Source organism: Drosophila sechellia, chromosome 2R (assembly GCF_004382195.2).
Source record: "Drosophila sechellia strain sech25 chromosome 2R, ASM438219v1, whole genome shotgun sequence".
NCBI lineage: Eukaryota > Metazoa > Arthropoda > Insecta > Diptera > Drosophilidae > Drosophila > Drosophila sechellia.
In genome coordinates, this window is record NC_045950.1 from 3,017,300 (window position 1) to 3,037,312 (window position 20,013).

The 20,013-nt window shown below is 43.5% G+C and overlaps 1 protein-coding gene across 18 annotated transcripts; it reads right to left on the reverse strand.

Annotated features, from left to right (window-relative positions):
- Positions 1-451: 451 nt before the first annotated feature.
- LOC6607885 (FK506-binding protein 5) lies at positions 452-19,716 on the reverse strand. Of its 18 annotated transcripts, XM_032714212.1 has the most exons (28): positions 19,084-19,715; positions 17,325-17,481; positions 17,087-17,253; positions 16,620-16,655; positions 13,962-14,144; positions 13,692-13,835; positions 13,496-13,629; positions 13,251-13,431; positions 12,858-13,172; positions 12,173-12,487; positions 11,468-12,112; positions 11,231-11,413; positions 11,026-11,163; positions 10,780-10,962; positions 5,522-5,653; positions 4,975-5,298; positions 4,726-4,914; positions 4,530-4,667; positions 3,872-4,120; positions 3,145-3,327; positions 2,960-3,091; positions 2,599-2,763; positions 2,055-2,211; positions 1,831-1,997; positions 1,612-1,768; positions 1,392-1,558; positions 1,150-1,332; positions 452-1,089 (listed from the first exon to the last, which is right to left on the reverse strand). In XM_032714212.1, the coding sequence occupies exons 1-28, from the start codon at positions 19,295-19,297 to the stop codon at positions 902-904; spliced, it is 5,526 nt and encodes a 1,841-aa protein (XP_032570103.1). In that variant the 5' UTR covers positions 19,298-19,715; the 3' UTR covers positions 452-901. The 18 variants fall into 18 exon arrangements, with proteins under 18 accessions (XP_032570103.1, XP_032570105.1, XP_032570107.1 ...); XM_032714214.1 differs by lacking the exon at positions 16,620-16,655; XM_032714216.1 differs by lacking the exon at positions 3,872-4,120 and having other exon boundaries at positions 19,084-19,714.
- Positions 19,717-20,013: the final 297 nt, after the last annotated feature.

Genomic DNA, 20,013 nt, shown 5'->3' on the forward strand with positions numbered 1-20,013 from the left:
ATTCCGACGCCGACCAAATGCATATTACATACGTACATACATAGCTCGCTCTCCCGATAAGCCTAGATATATAAGATATACATAAGAACGCCGCTCCGCCGCTGGCGTACCCGGCAGCGCAGCTACGCGGATTAGCCTAAGTCCAAATATATTCAAAACTGACAAATCAGACCCTCTGTAGACGTTGAGCTGGCAGAACCATTTCTGCCTACTTTAAAAAAGAAGAAATTGAATAAATATAAGTCAGCCCGACGGCTGCATTCAACTTAAAACGGACTTGTGTTCTTATTTGGAGTTCATCATTACAGAGCAAAACGAATTGCCGCGATTGAATCCAAATGATATTGACCATGGACTTTACCTATGCTGTATCATGATCAAAATAAGACATTCCCAACGAACAATTTTACATACATCATCCAATAGTTTATTAAGTATCATAGGCCGTAAATGAGTTATTGTAAAAATTATTATTGGCATTTATTACACAATATTATGGCGTTTAAATTTAAATTTAACGTAATTACTATGACTTGATAGTGTTCTTCTGTAATTGATTTCCATGATGTACACGGGTGAGAAGACAAATAAATGTGTAATGTGACATACATGAGTTTTGATATTAATGGAAGCATCAGAGTTTGTTGAAGTTATCAAGTTGTCTCAAAAGATATTTCAAAAGCAATGGATTGTCTCCAAACAAGTGGTTTTCATGCGTCTAATTTAGACGATTGGATGACAGTTTAATGTGCATAGATATGCGTGTATTATTGTGACTTTGGATAATCATTTCAAGTTTGGCTCGCTCGCTTTTGTGTGTCTTGTCGAAAACCCTCCATCGAAGTTGACAGCCGTTCAACATGGTTCAGTACATTCTTCCCAATTCCCCGCCCGCCACCATTCACGACTGCTTGGGGTGCTGGACAGGAGGCGGTGGCGCCGGCTTGAAGCACTGCAGCAGGAAGGCGGTGTAGACCACAAAGGCCACCGCCAGCGCAATCAGGGCGTACATAAAGATGTTCAGCTCGGGCTGGCGGAAGCGGTTCTTGCGCAGCCACTCCAGCACTTCGTCCTCGGATAACAGATCACCTTGAATGAGAATTAGATTGAGATTCCTTCTTTGCTCGCTTCACGTTGCCAAGGACATACCCCTGTATATGCTGGGGAACCGACGGCGGAAGTAGACCATTGCCGGCAGCTTGGTGACGCCCCATTTCTTGGCATACCGAGAGTCGGCCATCTTCACGAAGGTGATGTCCAGGTTATCCGTCTCGCTGTCGATGTTCTCCAGTTTTTCCAGCGCTGCAGTACTGTCCGGCTGATTGTGTTCGTCTAAGTGACACGCACGTTTGTACTAATCGAAAATGTTTCAGAAAGGATAGTGAACTCACAGAAGAAAACGGCCAAGAACTCATTCTCCTCGAGTAGCTTGTCGAGCATCTTTCGGTTGACTTCTTCTATTTCGTTTTTGATCTCGAATACATCCTGCGACGTTAGCCAGGTGATCACCTTGTCGTGTTGGTGTAGGTCGCCGTCGTAGAGGACGGGCACTTGTTTTCTAAAGTGGTGAAGGGTTAAAAAACTTCACCTATAGCTTTGAGTATCACCTACCGGAAATAAACGAGGGAAGGTATATTCACTATCTCGTATTTCTTGGCCGCCTGGATACTAGCAATCTTTACGAAGTCAATGCCGAACATGTCTGCCTCGCCATCGATCTCCTCCAGCTCTTCCAAAATCTCTTCGCACTCAGCACAATCATCGTCATCTGCATAAGTGAGAGATGAGTTATAAGACCATCTCTAAATTCATTAAAGCTGTGATACTCACAAAAGAAAACGACCAATAGAGTGGACTCCGCCATTAGGCGATCCAGCATACGCTCGTTGACCTCCTCGATTTCATCGGCCAACTCGCGGTTGTCATCATCGATGAGCCATTCCAACACTGATTGCTCGTTCTGAAGATCCCCCTCAAACAGTAATGGGTTTCCATTTCTGCACACAAGTTCGTATGCCTTAGAAGTTTAGTGGGTAGACACTCTTGACACTTACCTGAAATAAACCAAGGCCGGGAACGTCTTGATCGAGTAACGTTTTGCCAGCTGCGGATCCTGGATCTTGACCATATGAATGCCGAACACGTCGCATTCGTCATCGATCAGTTCCAAGCCCTCTAGTATCTGGTCGCATATGTTGCAGTTGATTTTGTCTGCCGAAAATGCATGATAGGTCAGTAGTTACCCCGTTGTAATTAGTGTTTATAATTAGAGCGAAGCTTGAGAATCGGTTAGCTATAGTGTAAGAGGCAAAGAAAACGCCGTAACAAAAAGGTATTCCCGTCCAAACTAAATTCCAGTGAATTCTAGAAATTTGGAACGCAAATTATTTATAAACAGCAAAGGAAGGGCATGCAGATATCTCATCATTTAGTTTGGTCGTAATACGATGGAAGCCTGGTTTAGTGCAGTCAGGATTCGATTCTGGGCATAGAACAGAGCTCCTACGGAGGGTTAGACGTGGTTAGGGCTCCATCGAGCATGCGAAGTCGGAGCTTGGGAGTTTTTTATTGTTTGCACGTGGAATACGGAAGGAATACCTTGTTTTTCGATACGTTTTCTTTTACGTGAGATGTAGTTTTGTACGAATTGGCTGGATGAGTGTTTTGTGGATTTGGTGGTGGTCAGGTTGCTTTCTTTAAGACTAGAGGGGGAGCAGAAACTGCGGCAGAAAGCGGGTTGCTTCCCATTGCGCTCTGGTGGCACTGAGGTCGGTACGGTTGCGGTTTCGTTTTCGTTTACGGGTTCGGTTTGAGACAGGGATTGAGACAGATTGTGGTTTATGGTCGATGCAGTGTGGGGCGGGGAGGATACAATAATTCAGAATGTGGTAGATCATGATAAAGTGATGGAGAACAGTGGGCCAATCGAACCAGAGTCCGATCGATAGGAGCTACTCACAGAAATAGACGGCCAGGTACTGCGTCTCCTCCACCATTGTCTCCAGCATCTGGCGAGTGATCAGCTCAATACGATCTTCGGTCTTCTGGGTGATCAGCCACTGGAGCACCTCCTCCTCCTCGCTCAGTTCGCCTGTAAAGACAATGGCTTAGCAAGGAATGCCCATCGATTGATGGCTGCTTCACCCTCGAATACGTTGGGGATTCCTCCCTCGAAGTAAACTAGAGCCGGATACTCGTGCACGCCATAGCCGTCGGCCACGGAGAAGTCCCTGGTCTTAACGAATGTTATGCCGTGCTTGTCGCAATCATCGTCGATGTTTTCCAGCTCCTCCAGAACCTTGGTGCACTGCTCGCAGCCATCCGCATCTGATTGTCAAAGTGGGGTTGAGGAGTATATGATTACAATTACTCAACACGTACTGTACACAAGGACTCGACATACGGGGTACTACACAAGCACTACATAAAAAGCAGAGCAGAAGTTGAAGGGAAGTATGATAGTACGTTTTATAAGTCCTGATTCCACTAGCACGTTTTCAGGTACTGATAAGTGAGTGTACCTTAGAGCCAGTGCATCAGAATAGCTATCTCTATACGTGTACGTTGGAATCAGCAGTTATAATTCAAATAATATCGAACTGAATATAAAGAATAAATCTTATCGGGGATGAGGAAGATAACAGCTAACGTTGAGAATAGATAGAAGGAGTCGACAGAGTTGGAGCAACAAATAGATACAGTGGGTTTCGGATGGAGATTCTATATTCGTTGGGGTTTTTACATTCGCTGTACAAGGAGGAAGTGTGTCTAGTGTGCGTTGGCTATTGGTGTCTGGTTGTGCTGGGTTAAGTGGTTAAACATTCTTGGACTCATTCCAGTTGCACGAGTTCTATACAGAAAGGGTGGCTACCATCCTCTTGCTTGCCAGTTGACGCATCCGCTGGAGCAGCTGCAGAGGCTGGCGGGGAATCCCCCTCAGAACCTGCCGCTGGCGCATCCTCCGCCCCGCCAGCGGCCGCCTCGGAAGGATCCGCCTCACTGCCGAAGGCGGCAGCGGCGCTGGCTGCTCCGCCCTCCTGCTGGTGCTGATCGCGCTCCTTTTTCAGCCGCGCCTTGCGAGCCGCTTTCGAATTACAAATGTCGCACTTGGTCTTGTTCCCTACGTTTGGGTATCGATTTGTGTGGTTCGGTTTGAGATTTCAGAGAGCACAGTCGTAAATAGAAATATAAATAAAGTCTTGTTCGGTTAGATACACAGAGCGCTGATAAGAGGCTTAGACTAGATTTATCTAAATGGTTATCTACGATCATAAACACACAGTTCGCTGCAAACTGTTTGCGCAAAAGCGTGGCACCAAACCCATAAAGTACGTTATACGCGATGAAACATATGGTTAATAATTCTACATTTAAAAAGAAGGACATAACGTGAAGTGAACATCAAATTGGACGTTGTACTTTGTGCGAATTGATACCACCAAACAGATTGCAGCACTTAAAACCTTGGTCCTCAGAGATATTGAAAATTCATCGGTTGAATCACAGAGTGCTTTCGGTTGCAAACTTACAAAAGTAGACTGCGATGGAGCCAGACTCTTCAATCAGATGAACCAGTCTTTCGCCTTCGAGATCTTCGATAACATCTCCACTTGGATCCTTTTGCGTGATCAGCCAAGTTAGGATCTGTTCTTCTTCGTAAAGATCACCTGCAGGGAAACGAGTTTACGCACTGAACTAACACCTTTCTTAACTGGGAACACCTACCGGCGTATATAACTGGCTCCTTGGATGTGGGCTTGAAGAAGACAATGGCAGGCAGGGCGAACACTCCGTACTCCTTGGCCATCTGCTTATCGTCGATTTTGACGAAGTCGATGCCCGCCTTATCCGCTTCGTCGTCAATGTGCTCCACCTCCGCCAGGACGCGAGGACACTGCTTGCACTCATCGCTATCTGAGGGTAAGTTGTGGGTTCATAAAGTAGTCCAATCAACTGCGGACACCGAGGACTTACAGAATATCACCGCTACGTAGTCGGAGTTCTTGCGGATCTTCTCAAACATCTTGCGGTTTACCTGCTCGATGTGATCGGTCATCTCCATGTTGGCCGGGCTCGTTAGCCAGTCCAGGACCTCCTCCTCGTCATCGATATCGCCGTCGTAGTTGATATACTTGCCCTTGCGGAAATACGTCAGTCCCGGGGGATTCCTGAAGCCGTACTTCTTGGCCATCAGCTTGTCGTGCATCTTCACTATGTAAATGCCATATTCCGCAGCCTCGTCGTCGATTAGTTCGATGTGCCGCAGCACTCGTGGCGAGTCAGGATCATCTTCTTTGTCTGCAATTGCAAGCGATATCCCAATGGCATTAACATGAATATTTCGAGTATTGGATAAAGATATTCAGATTCTGAGAGACTTATTCCGTAGAAATTATATTTTGCTTTTGTGTTTTTGGGCAGTTACAGTTTTTAGTGGGCGCGATTTACTAAAAGTATGTGAAAACCTCTTGGATTCCTTAGCATTTAATTTACCTAAACACCGTTCCCGAGGTATACTTACAAAAAACAACCGCTAAAAAGTCTTTGGTGCCTATATACTCGAAAAGTTGGTCACGATTAATGAGCTGAATGCTTTGGTCGGCCTTCTGTTCGAGAATCCAGTTGAAGACGTCCTGATTGCTTGCAATGTTACCTGTTAGCAAAACCAAACAAAATGGTTAGAACTCATCGTATTTCCATGTCTTTGGTCGAAGTGTCTGGCTCGTCGTCCATTTGGTGGCACATACCTGGTGGCTGCAGTTTGTCAATCAATCATCAGCTTTAATCTTGAATATGTATGCAAAATTAATGATCGCTTTGTTTATTCCCACCCCCGCCCAAATGAAATTCGAAATCGGCACTTTGCCAAATCCGCACCCGGCCATAAACAATGTTACATTTGGCAGCCTATGACTCAAAATATATGGTTTTTGAGGGGGACAGTTGCCACTGACAAACATACATTCATAAATATGTACATCGTCAAGGTTTTCAAGAATATATTTCAAGATTTTTTGTGGCCTGTATGTTTGAAATTATTTAAGACAAAGAATTGCGTATTTTAACAGTGCTTTAAAGTTTTTATAAATAAGAGAACCTAAGTTTATTGAGTTGGATGGCTTTTATTAAATATTCTTACAATTTCATTCGGGAGCTATGTTTACAAAAGTGCTTTATGTCGATTTGCGTTTGATTCTTACGATCTGACAATTTCCATTTCGAAAATCTTGACTTATCAGCTGCTGTTCAACAAAATTTGTTTACATATATATTGGATTTAGTTACAATTGCGTGTAGATTGGTAGGCTTTAGCTTAAGAAAACATAATGATAAAGATTTATAATTCGATATTTTGTAAATACCGATAACAAAAACAACAGCGAGCGGTACAGAAATCGCTCTCAGAAGAAAACAAATGAAACAAAATGGCGAGCTACAATATGCGAGGCCATGTTCAGCGAGAAATATTGGATTTTCGATTCCATAACAAAATTAAGTATACGGCCTGTATGCTGCTGCCACATATCTAAAAAGTTGTGGTTACAAATTATGGTTCTTAATGTTGTTATTATGCAAACAGTTGGAGGCTCTCATAGTGACACGTCTCAGTTGAATTAGCTAACAGTTGGGCACTGTCAGGTGTAAATTGTTTCAAAAAATATTTTATGCGTTTGTTCGTTCGTTTGCTATGCTTTGGCCCTTGTTTAAATTAGACTAACTACATAAATGTAAATTGTATATTGCGACAAAAAGAAGTAGTATCAAAAAAGTTTAGGCGTTCGTTATTGACAAAAGACAATGTCCCATTAATTTGTTAATAACAAAGCTTGCTGACTAAATAAATATACAAGTGAAAGTTCTCAGAAGTTTTATAGTTGTTTGTCGAAGTAATTGCTTTTAGTTTGAACAAAGTTTGTTGAAATCCGTTGGCAAATGCAACAAATGTGTGGTTTAGTTAGTTATAGACCTGGGTTCGACCTACACAGGTCGGCCCCTCTTGAAGAAAGTTAAAGCGAAAATATCAACAAAGTTTCGGTTAGTAGGTTTTCTTGATCATTAATCATTATTTCGGGTTTCGTGTGATTCTGCTACTCGTGGGTCTTCTTAACGTGGAACAACGTGGAGTAAGTTCTGATCTGGCACAGAAGATGTGTCAATGGTTTTGTGCCAGACTGTTCAGGGTTAGTGCGAGGAAACCTCAACTTCAAGGACACACAGCCTGCGAATTCAGTTTTCAGTTGGTTCTTGTCATAGTTGTTGTCTTTTGCAGTCACACATAGATGATGTACATTTAATTATAGAAACCTGTCATTGAAGGTTCTTTGGCTGGCTATTTTGAGTTGGTTTTGGTTTTGGGTTTGGTATTGGTTGTGGTTTGATAATTGTTCTATCAGTTGGCAACAGTGCGTATACGTGCTACTTTAGTATGGTATATCATTCAATCATACAATCAATCACTATCTAACTGTCTGTGGTTATCCACATTCAGTTAAACTGTTGCCTTACTCCCACAGAGAGATATCCTGAAAAATGATATCATACAAATTTTTTAGTCGATTTTGGAAAAAATTAATGCCTGCAAGACACAAGAGAGAGAAAAGAGAAGAGAAATAAACAAATAAGGTAACGACCAAATTGTGCGTGTGTCTGTATGTGTCTGAGTATGGGCACAACTAGAGCAAAGTGATCAGGGAACAGGACAATGAGCTTGGCGTCAAATGAATCTTTATCTCGAATTGTTTGTAGTGCTAAATGACAACGGTGTCTGGTTCGAGGGTCCAACGACTACGTACCGGATTTGACATTCAGCTTGCCGGACTTCTTCGTCGACTTCTGCTTGGATACCTTCTCCACCTCCTGCGACTGGTCGTCGTTGTCCTGGCCCTTGCCTACCGGCTTCTTGCCAGCCTGCGGCTTGTTGCTTCCTCCCGAGCGCTTGTTGGCATAGGAAACCTTCACCAAGGGTTTGTCATCGTCATCCTCATCATCGTCATCGGTGTCCTTGGAGGGCTTGGCCTGCTTCTTGGTGGCCGCAGGCTTGGTGGACGATTTGCTGGACGCCTGGCCGGCGAACTGGAAGTTGCCGCCGCTGGGACGCTTGCCCTGGTCGCCTTCGCTATGCCCGATCCGCTGGGCGGTCATCTTAGGAACTTTCGTTGACTTCTCCAATTTGGTTGGACAGCATTGGAATGGTTTGTAATCGTTGGGCACGAAATTGTTGCCGCGCTTAGCTGAATGGCCGTCATGACCCAATCCAACATAGAAACATTCGTCATCTGTGTAAGCAAACAAACAAAAACATTTTGTCAGATTGTTTAATTTAAAAAGATTTTTGTTTTTTTTTTTTTGGTTCACTATCAACAGAAGGTTCGTTACGATAAGTTAAAAAGGTTTCAACAAAAGTGCATCATTGTAGGCTAGAACTAAGAATAGAAGTCGCAAACTGGCTTTTTACACTTTTCTTAACACCTCCGATATTACCACAGAGAAAGAAAAAGAGCAGTTAGTACGATTTTCGATTTGATTTTAATTATTTTCTCAGACTTGAAAGATTCTTTGTTCTAGAGTAGAAGCGTGCTTTATGAGTGGAAGAGATTCGAAATTGTTATAAAATATAATTTAAATTACATTGCAAAACTACTAACTGACAAAATGCTTTTGATGCTGACTGTACAAGTTTCGGATTTTGATTCTAATTTACAAACATATCAAAAGTCGAGTTAAGCCCACGTTGTACATTTCGTTTTCGACTGAGTGTCAGTGAATTCACTGCGTCTCACTTGATCGAACTTATGGTTGTTTTTGTTTATATGCTTAAATATTTTCCATGGAACAGCAGGATCGTTATAAATTAATATATATAAACAAACATAACGATTACTTAAAGTATTATGAGAAAGTAAATTATAAGTCGAACAAATTAGGTATTAACACAATTGTTGTATCATTATCAAGATAGTTACGTTTTTAAATAAAAAAACCTTAAGTTTCCTGGCTTAAATAATTTCAAACATTGTGTCAGCTATGTATGATTTAATATTCTTTAAACATGTCCTTGCAATAACAAGGACATTTGACTTTGAAAGTGGATAAAGCTGCGGATGTAGGTGTAGGATTACTTATTCAAGAGGATCAAAAGTATACGAATGTGGGTAGCTATTTTGACTGGACTGTGTATTCCCAATTAAGATTGTGCCTCACATGATAGTTGCTTTAGCACAGAAGCAATGCGCAGAGCACAGACACACAAATCACGTGATTGTAGAGTGGTTACCTTGGTTAAATGCATTTCTATTTGAATTCCTCTTCCCCAAGTCTGTAGATAGACAATGAAATTAACTTTAGTCAAAGTTACAGAGTGTTTTTTGGCATAGTACAGTGTACAAGGATGTGTTCTCGGGCGGGATGAAGTTGGGAAGGGAATTAAAGTCGGGTTGGACAAAACATTGAACAACTTCAGTTAGTGCGTCAATGGCAACTCACATTCAGGTATTACCTATTTCATCTATAAGCCGACCTGAGCAAAGGTCAGCAAGACGGTGTATCGTTCGACCTTTGGCCGTGTGCCTATATTTTGGTTTACTTTTAATATCCTCTTCTTCATCTTCGTCGTCCTCATTATCGTCCTCCCCTGTTGCGTCCTCGTCATCCTTATCCTGGTCGTCTCCGTCTTCGTCATCATCCTCGTCATCATTGTCCTTTTTGTTATCGTCGTCCCCGTCCTCCTCGTCATCGTCCTCCTCGTCCCCGTCATCCCCGTCCTCATCATCCTCGTCATCTCCCTTATTGTCTTCGTTGTCATTTTCGTCCTCATCTTCATCGTCGCCATCCTCATCGTCCTTGTCGTCTTCATTATTATCCTCTTCGTCATCTTCGTCGTCTTTATTATTATCTTCTTCGTCATCCTCGTCATCTTTATCATTGTCTTCTTCATCATCCTCTTCGTCGTCATTATTGTCTTCTTCGTCGTCCTCGTCGTCATCATTATTATCTTCTTCGTCATCCTCGTCCTTGTCGTCCTCATTGTCATCTCCGTCATCCTCGTCCCCATCATTATCTTCATCTTTGTCCTCATTATTGTTCTCTTCGTCATCCTCGTCGCCTCTTTTATTATCGTCTTCATCATCCTCGTCGTCGTCATCATTATTGTCATCTTCATCTTCGTCATCCTCGTCCTCGTCTTTCCCGTTATTATCATCTCCTTCGTCATCCTCGTCATCCTCATTATTATCATCTTCGTCATCCCCGTTGTCCCCATTTTCATCATCATCCTCGTCATCGTCATCCCTATCAGTATCTTTCTCCCCTGTTTCATCTTCGTTATCCCCATTTTCATCATCATCAGTTTCTAGTTTTTTTTTATGTAATCTCTCTTTGCGAATCGAATTCTGCAGACGCTTTAACTTTTCTCTTTTATCCTCATCGCTTTCTTTGGGATAGCGCAATTTAACAATTTTTTCATTACTGTCGCCGTCATCATTGCCTATATAAGAAATTATCATTACGTATTGTACTTTTAATTTAGGCAAGAAACGGGTAAATGATATTTGATTTGTTTTTTTTTAAAGATTTATGGAATCTTTTTTTGTCTTAATTGTCTTTGTATCGAAAGTTTGGCTTATGAGCGTGAGTTATAAAGCATAAACACGTTTAAGAAAGGACGCTTACTCTTTTGATTGACTAACCACTGCAGCACACGGTTTTCATTTTTGAGATTACCTGAAGGAAAAAGGACTGTAAGTTCAGGCTGTAATAATATACCAAAGATCACCAACTTACCATCATACATAATCGGGACGCCGGTCTCGTAGTAGACCAAAGCTGGAAATGCGAAAATGCCAATTTCATGAGCCAGCTTAACATCATTTGACTTGACAAATTGTATTCCGTGCTTGTCGGTGTCATCGTCGATGTTCTCCAACTCCTCCAAGATTTCGGAACAAGATTCGCATTCATCGTCATCTGTTGTACAAACAACTTATGTCAACCAAAGATCTTATTGAATTTAATGAGCAATACACTTACAGAAGAACACAGCCAGGTGCTCAACATCGTTGATCAGAACTTGCAGGGTCTTACGATCGACAGATTCAATGACATCAGCTGTGGACTCGTGCAAATCAATAACCCACTCGAGAATTTCCTCTTCCTTCATCAGGTCACCTTTTAACGAATATTACAAATATGTACCTTTTCTAATAAAGTCTTCATTTAATGCATCAGCACTCACCGGTGTAAATTGTTCTAAACTTATGTCTATAAAATGCAAGTGCCGGCAGACCGGGCAGGTCGTACTCCTTATCAATATCGTCGTCGGATGTCTTTACAAAGTCAATGTCTTTTTCCTCGCATTCGTCATCGATGTTCTCCAGCTCGTTAAGGATCTTTTGGGCCTTCTTATCGCCCTCGGCGTCTGCAAAAATAGGGGTTTAAGGACAATACAATATAAGGTTTTCAGTTGGCTTACAGAAGAATACGACAACGTGATCGTTTTCAGCCAAGATCTTATCCAACATCTTCACATTGACTTCCTCAATTTTTCCGGGAATTTCAAGGGTCTCGTCGTCGGTAATCCAGGCCAACACCTCGTCCTCGTCGTCCAGATCTCCGGTGAAGTGAAGTGGATCACGGTTCCTGAAGAACACCAGGCGTGGATAGGTCTTGACATTGTATTTCTTGGCGATTCCGGTATCCTCAGTGGTCACAAAAATGATGCCAGCCTCATCCAACTCATCGTCGATGCTTTCCAGGGCGTTCAGAGTGTGCTCACAGGTCTCTCCGGGCTCGCAGGGACCCGTGAAGAAGACGACGACGTATTCGTGTTCGTTGATCAGAGTGACCAGGATCTCGTCGGTAACCTCCTCGATAGTAGCTGTCTTTTTCTGGACAAGAAGCCACTCGAGCACCTCATCCTCGTTCATCAGATCGCCTTCGTAGAGGGCCGGGATCTTGTTCTCGAAGTAGATGAGGGCGGGCAAGTGATCGAGACCATATTCCTTGGCCTCAGCGGCGTTATCAATGCGGACAATCACAATTCCCTCCTTCTCCAGCTCGTCATCAATGTTCTCCAGTTCGTTCAGGATGCGCATATCCTGCTTATCGTCCTTGTCGTCTGTGGGCGAATGGTAATGATTGCAAAGGCGTAGGTACTTAAGCAGTGTGGGCTACTCACAGAATATAACCGCCAAGTGCTCGGTGTTCTCGACCAACTTGTCCTTCATCTCATCGGTGACCTCGGGAATTTCGGAATAGCGCTTCTGGTGCACCAACCAGCCAAGCAGCTCATCCTCTTTCATCAGATCACCCTCGTAGATGTGTGGAATTCCACGTTCAAAGAGTACAATCGATGGTATCTCATCGATACCCCATTCTTTGGCCTCCTTGTCATCATCGATCTTGACAAAGGCAATATCGTTCTGATCGCACTCATCGTCGATGTTTTCCAGCTCTGCGAGGATTTTCTGTGATTTCTTTTGGTCTTTGTCGTCTGCGAAGATGATTTCATAGGATAATTTAACAATTGTCTGCAACGCCTTGGAAGGCTATGAAAGGAACTGATCAACAAACTGCTTTTTCGCTCAACTTGTAACGTGAAACCTACAATCTACACTGTTCTATCGGTCTTTGCAGAGATACCTTCACGAAAGAGGGGTCTACTGGTTATTATTGTTTAGTTTTAAGTTAATACTTTTTCCAAGCGCCATTGAAAATTACTACTAGTAAGCGGGGTTAATGTTACGATTGCAGTCACCTCAGAAGTACAACACCAATTCAACTGTACAATATCAACAGAGATAGGGAGTCGAGTGCGCAAGCGTCCTGGCACAAAATCGCAGTGGGGCCCTGAAATAACTTACAGAAAAGAACAGCAACGTGGGGCATTTTCTCAATGATTAAGTCCAACATTTCGTCGGTGATGTCCTCGATTTGATCGGAACTCGTTTGGTCTGTTAGCCATTTCAGAAGCTTCTCCTCGTCCTCCAGATTGCCCTCGTAAATAGTTGGAATGCCTTTTTCAAAGTATATCAGTTTAGGAACTTTATTGATGCCATATTCAACGGCCTCCTCGGGATTGTCGATCTTCACGAAAGTAATGCCCAATGCGTCGCACTCGTCGTCAATGTTCTCCAGCTCCTCGAGTACTTTCTGGGACTTCTTGTCGTTGTTGTCGTCTGGAAAACAGCGTATGAGCAAAACGTGTTCGCCACCTTAGGCGCTATGCGCAATGGGTACGGGGTTTCAATATTTACAGAACAGCACGGCAATGACGCGTCCTTCTTTGATCATTGTGTCGAGCATTTCGTCGGTGACGTCCTCGATCTCATCCCGTTCCAACTGTCCCAACAACCATTTCAGAATCTGCTCCTCGTCCATGAGATCGCCGTCGTACACATTTGGAATTTCTTTTTCAAAGTAAACAATGGCCGGAATCTGCAGGTCGAATTATGTTATTCGTGTCAAAGACGTTTCAACTGCCAGCTCGCTGGGATCCTACCGAATCGATTCCGTAATCGGCTGCCGCCTTGGCATCGTCGATTTTCACAAACTGAATGCCATGCTTGTCGCAGTCGTCGTCGATTTGCTCTAGCTCCTCCAACACGGTCATCGAGTCGTCGTTTCCATGATCATCTGCAGATTAATGTCAGTCGGTTATCGCGTGTCGTGCCTCGCGGAAATTCTCATCTACATACAAAACAGCACAACCAGGTTGTCGATATTGCTGATAAGCGTCGACAGAGTCTTCGAAGTGACGTCTTCAATCACATCATCTTCATCGCCCGTCGACTTATTCTGCACCAACCATTCCAAGACGTCCTCCTCCCGCTGAAGTTCACCTGGAGACACAGTTCGATATTAGCGAAATGAATACCGAGCTCAGCATGGGATTGATGTATGTTGGTCTGAGTTCGATTTGAGTGGTGGTGCAGGTTTCAAGAGAATGTGGTTTGGGATGGAGGTACCTTCGTATATGATTGGAGTCTGGTGGCGGTAATAGACCAAGGCTGGCAGGTTGCCTAGATTGTATTCGTCGGCCAAGGCCTCGTCGTGTATCTTCACAAACCCGATGCCCAGCTGGTCAGCCTCGTCGTCGATATTCTCCAGCTCCTGCAAGGCCTTGGCGCACTTGCGGCATTGCTGTTTGTCTGGCGGTCGCGATCGCGGATTCGGTGGATTGTTTCATAGAATCAGGCAAACAATAGATAATTAGGGCCTTCTGGCAGAGGGGTAACGTCTGGGTAAGCGAGGAGTAGAGCACAGAACATCAGGGTGGGGTCTGGTGTTGGGTATTATAGTACACGGATAGGCTGAACATTCAGGTATTATGTTTCGTGCGGCCGTAAGTGGGGTTATTCCGGAGCCATCTCAGACAGATGTGAGTGCATGCAAGGGCCATGAAGTTCCACTTAACGCTACGGTTGCCCCATTTTTCTCCCAGGCGATTCGTTTATTTACACAATTTGTTTACAACATCCCTATCAGTCTGCGTGCAACCTGTTGCAATGTGTTTGTCTTGGTAGAGGAAATACATACATATCGGAGTGGTTGAATAAAAGAGGAATGGTTTCTTTTCCGAAAAGCTCTCTCCTTGCATTCACCTTTTCCTCTATTTCCGTGCGTTGTGCTTGCCACATTCGTAAATGTGTTTTCGGCAAGCTTTCGCTTTTCTGGCCGACGCTGCGTATACGTAATATTTATTTCTGTTGCTTTGTCGGTGAACTTGTCAGTGTGATGGCTCCCTGCCTGGCCACATGTTTATGGCAACCTATCACCGCACCTTTCCGAATGCAGTTAGCCGGCGGTAGTGCCCAGAATGACACGCCTTCAAAAGCCATTACCCCGACCAAAATACTTATTTTCCCGATCAACGCGACTCATTCCCAGCAGCTGTTTGAGTGGGTGTCGCCAAGGTGACAAGGCCAACGCACACACTCGCTCGCGAAAATGTCTCATAATTTACTGCACAATGCACAATGATGGCAAAACACACATATGTGCTAAATCTAGAAAATCAGACGTGTTTGTGAGCCTCCAACTTTCTCCCTGACGACCTGACCAATTTTTTTGGTCCTGCCGCAGACATGGGCAAATGTTGCACTTAACTAAAAATAGTGCAAGTCAGTCGGGGAAGAGCTGCGCACACACAGTTATAGAGCTGCAGTGGGACGGACGGATACGAGTATATAGGTATTCGTATATTATGTAAACCAGCATTTGGCTGCGACAACTGAAGATCTGGCCATAACCATGCACTGCCGGCTCGTGTGCGCCATGTTGATGTATTGCTGAATGCAAGAGCAATTAAAAGCGCTGTCTGTCTGCAGCCCCTGATGGATTCAAACTCAATTGCGGGGGGATCGGAGGGGGGGGGGGGGGGGAGCGCAGTGAAGGGGCGGGCGGGACAATGGGCCACCATTTCTTGTCTTGTCTCACCTACATGCTGTTCGCATCTATGCATCTATGCATCTTGCATTAGGAAAGGCGTTTGTTTTTTGTATGCTGTCTGCGTTTGATAAAAATACCTATGGATAGTGTAGCGGATGCTACAGAAATGTTCTTGTGAATTCACACACTCGCCATGTGAGTGTGGCTATAGTTAGTTGTTTCAGAATTAAGCAAAAATAACAGCAGCAGCAAGAACAGCGAAAAATCATTTTGTTGGCCCACCAACTGCTTGAGTTTTCTATTTTTAACATTAAAATTGTAGGTGGCTGTGTCGGAAAGAGACGGATGGCCACGAATACTTTGTTGTTGGCCAACACACATCGCCGTGTGTGTACATGTACATGTATGTATGCATGCCACATCTGCAAGTATTGAATTTATGATTTTCTATAGGTAAATTCCTGCATTTCTCCAAAATTCACACAAGGCCACCCCACTCTTGAATATCATCTCTGGGGAAATTCTCCCACGCTCGAAGATTTCCACATTCTGATCCAACTTCAATAGACCTGTGCGAATCCCCAATTTCCATCCAGCTATCCACCGGCTTGTCCAAATCACAGGGTTAGGGATTGGGTTCTGATTCGGGGTGAAGAAGGAGACGTCGTGCCGACAAAAACATAATCTGGCGCCGAGCCCAGACATTCATCTGAATTGCTTCTGTTGTTGTAATGTTTATTATTATACGTATACGTAATATGTGTGTCTGCCTTGGTCGACAGCGAACGCGAAAATGAGAGATCTTGTTTTTCTAAAGAATTACTAAGGATTACTACTCGTACGGTGGTGATTGTATCTATTTAAGGATGAGTCCTTCACCCAGGCCATCGACGTTAACTTGGCTGCCGCCGGAGAGATTAAGATTTCCCAGTCGAGATCATCATCAACTTGAATCTCCCTAGCGATCGATCTTAGCAAGCACCAACACACACTGGATTTTTCGGTTATTTGGGTTATGCAGCCAATTAGGAAATACATATTTACATATCGAATTGTGGGCATTGCGGAATAATCTTTTCATTTCAACTTTGGTATTACTGGAATCAGGAAAATTATGGCGGAATAGGGTAAAACATTGTCAATGAATTAATTTGGGGGAAACATAGTTTCAAAGTAGGTAATTATAAGGAGAGTGCGAGATAGAAGGTTCCCAGTACTGTTCACGGAAAACTTACCCATAACCCGGGGCGGGCATGTTTCATGATCTGGACCTGCAGTCGTTTGATAGAATAGATATTGGATTGATAAATGGTCCTTTTGCATTTTGGCTCAAAGAGGGTTCGAAACACCGCCGGAAGAGAAATTATTATTATATATAGAGAGTTATATTAAGTGTTAAGTATGCCGCCACTTAGCTTCGGTTAGTTACAAGTAGTATACGTATTTATAGAGAGAGTACAGACATACGCAAAATATACTGATTTATGGAATAGAATGTACAGAATAGGTAGTTTTGATAGTAGTCCTAGTACCTAGCTGTATGATTTTTAGTCACAAGAGAGCTAAACTGTTTGTGTTCGCTAAAAACTGCAACTGCTTTGAAAAAGAACATCATCAATTCAAGTGTCCGACACTAGAGTGTTCGGAGTGCTAAACGTTTGAAGAACTTAGTATGTGCTACGGTCAAGTCATTCACACTTACAGAACAGAACGGCTACGAAGTCGGTGTCCTCGATGATCTTCTGCAATATCTTGGCATTGACCTCCTCGATGCGATCGGGCAAGTCCATGGCCTCCAAGGAGGTGAGGAAATCGAGCACTCCTTCCTCGTCCATGAGATCGCCATCGTATATGATGGGCTCCTTCTCCCTGCGGTTTTCGAGGTATGGATTCGATTCGATTAGGTCTTGTGTCTTGTTCGTGGTGTGGGAGTTACCTACCTGAAGTAGGTGAGGGCGGGGAAGTTCTTGATGCCATACTGCTTGGCTAGTCGTTTGTCGTTGATTTTCACGAAGTCCACACCGAAGGAGTCGGTGTCATCGTCGATTTTCTCGAGTTCCGCTAAAACCTTATCACAGGTCACGCAGCTTCGCGCATCTGAAATCGTAGAAACCGAGCGTGTGAATACCCAAGATCGATTATATGCACAGAGATACCGGCAGCGATTGACAGTCGGCAACTGCTGCATGTGACGCCACAAGAGACCATAACTAAATTCCCATTCGAATCGAAAGCCCAAAGCCCTGGCAGAAGTGGAGCCAAATGCCGCAAAGATTATTCATTCCTATAGTAGATGCAGGATGCATCATCGGACCGCGCAGTCGAAAATAAGCCTGAATGAATGAATAAAATGACAGCAGCGCCAGGCCAATTCTGTGCTATTAATGCGGCAGCAACTGCCAACAAATATGCTGAAATTCTAAATTAATTCATAAAATTCATGCGGCCACTATTAGGGAAATGAATTGCAGGCCGCAAAAGACCACCGTTGGCCCACGTCTCTACAAACGTTCTGGTTGGTTAAACGGCAGACCAGACTGCAAAATCGGAATCATTAATACATCGCCGAGTAAACAGCCATTTCGATTGTTTGGCAATCCGTTCAAAACAATCTTTCACTGCTTGGAAAGTAATCGTGAGTTGGCTGAATCCCCACTACTCGCTACTCCTAATGTCTTTACCAACACTAAGGTGTTTCCTGTGTACACTAGGTGCAGGATGTTTGATTTAAAATCATCCGAGTGCTTTCGCATGCAGTGCAATAACATAAATAGCGTTCACTTGAAACAATAAACACATTTAGCTTATCGATAGAATTCGTTTACATATTGAACTATCTGCGATTTGATTGCCAAAACTATTCAATGCTCTGCCATTTACGTAGATATTCCATGATTATTTCGATTGTCGGTCAGCATCATTGGGCCTGAGGCTTTTGGACTTAAAATATTTTCATTGTCAACAATTATTTTTGGAATTGCCGCCAATGCTAATGAAACACATCGTGAGGTATACGTATACATATAAAGGAGAATATTACAATCCAAAGATCACTTTCGTGTTTATTAACTTTGACATTGGGGAACAGCGCGCAAAGGCCAAATCTATTTTTAAACTAATAAAGAGATTTAATAAGTAAGCCATTCTTTCACGCGAACGGTAACCATTTTTTTGGTAACCCGAAAATAGGTGACCAATGGACGAGGGCATTGAAAATAAATGTAAAAGGGCAGGAAATCTGCTGCCAACTGGAAGGAAATGAAAGTCTGCTTCAGAGGTACATTTTGTGCCAAAAGTTTGCGCCAAAATAGACTAAAAAATCGAAAATATAAAAAGCTGCAAAGACGATTTCTCACAGCCGAGAGAGATTTCTCTACTCATAAACAGATCGCAAGATAGCGCAGAAATAAAAAATATATAGAAAAGGGAAGGCAGCACAGACTACTGGCAACTCGGGGAGGAAATGAAGAAATAGAAAAAAATAAAAAATTAACCGAATGAAAATCGCGGACATTTCGAGCAACGAATTTTTCACATATTTTCATTTGTATGTGAATTTTTAGAATTTTCACTAGCGAAAATTTATATAATATGGCTTCTGTTACTATTTCGAGTCCGGTCCGGTCCGGTCTGGTGATAAATGAGCGGTGCCCGGACGACCCCGAGAGCACTGGCACACCCCCCTCCCCCTCCACTTACACCAGAAGACGGCCACGTAATCCTTGTCGGCCAGGAGCTTCTCCAGCTGCTTGGCATTGACCTCCTCGATGACGGCCTCCGGCTCCGGAGGCGCCACTGGCTGCGAGCCCTTCTTGTTGTTGTTGTTGCCTGCGCCACTCACATGTCCGGGAAAACTCAGGGCCAGCAGAGCACACACGAGCAGCGAGAGAGTCTTGAGGCGGGTGAAAGTCATCCTGCGATCGGTTACGGTTCTGATGTGCTTTAGCCCCTTAACGCGAACATGCGTGCGCGTGTCTGCTCGTTTTGGTGTGTTCTACAGTTTATAGTGTTATAATTGTATAATTGATTCGTTCTCGTCGTTTGGGGTCTTTCGTTATTAAAATTTGTATTCCTTTGAGAATCGGTCACTATTTTTAGTTGATAATGGTGTTTCTTCTTTCGCAATTTATTTTATGTATAACAACTTTTTGTTCACTGATACATATATACGGGGTTCGTATATGCACAGGCGAGATATATGTGGGGTATATACGAGAATAATTAGATTATATATGTGGCTTCTTGCTTCTATTAATTGAACGTTTTCCGCGGACTGTACTCTTTGCTCTTCAGATTTTGTTCCACTCCGTGCAGAGGTCCGCTCGCAACTGAAAGTATTTTGGTGGAATCTCGGTGCCATTCAAGAGGCCTTGCCCGAGCTTTAGGGATCGGGATCGTGGACTTAGTGCTTTGCCCCAGCTTTTACGCTCCCCCGAAAAGCTTTCGCGTCGAGCGCAGGAGCGCCAATCGAGGGAGCAGTGTGGTGAAATCAGGCGAGAGCGAGAGTTTCCCTTTCGAATTGCAGTTCTCTGTTTATGCATTCGGTGCAAACAAGAAAGTGACTACGAATAGTCCTATAAAAACAAACTCGGAGAATCGTTTTCATGAAGCGCTACAACAATGCACATC

Bases quoted from the DNA above. Each gene is read 5' to 3' on its own strand.
- LOC6607885 (XM_032714212.1), bottom strand. From the start codon at position 19,297: ATGACTTTCACCCGCCTCAAGACTCTCTCGCTGCTCGTGTGTGCTCTG. The intron at 13,173-13,250 runs GTAAATATTGAA...GCTGTTTTCCAG, and splicing joins CGTCATTGCCGTGCTGTTCT to ACGACAACAACGACAAGAAG. The intron at 1,559-1,611 runs GTAGGTGATACT...TCACCACTTTAG, and splicing joins CCTTCCCTCGTTTATTTCCG to AAAACAAGTGCCCGTCCTCT.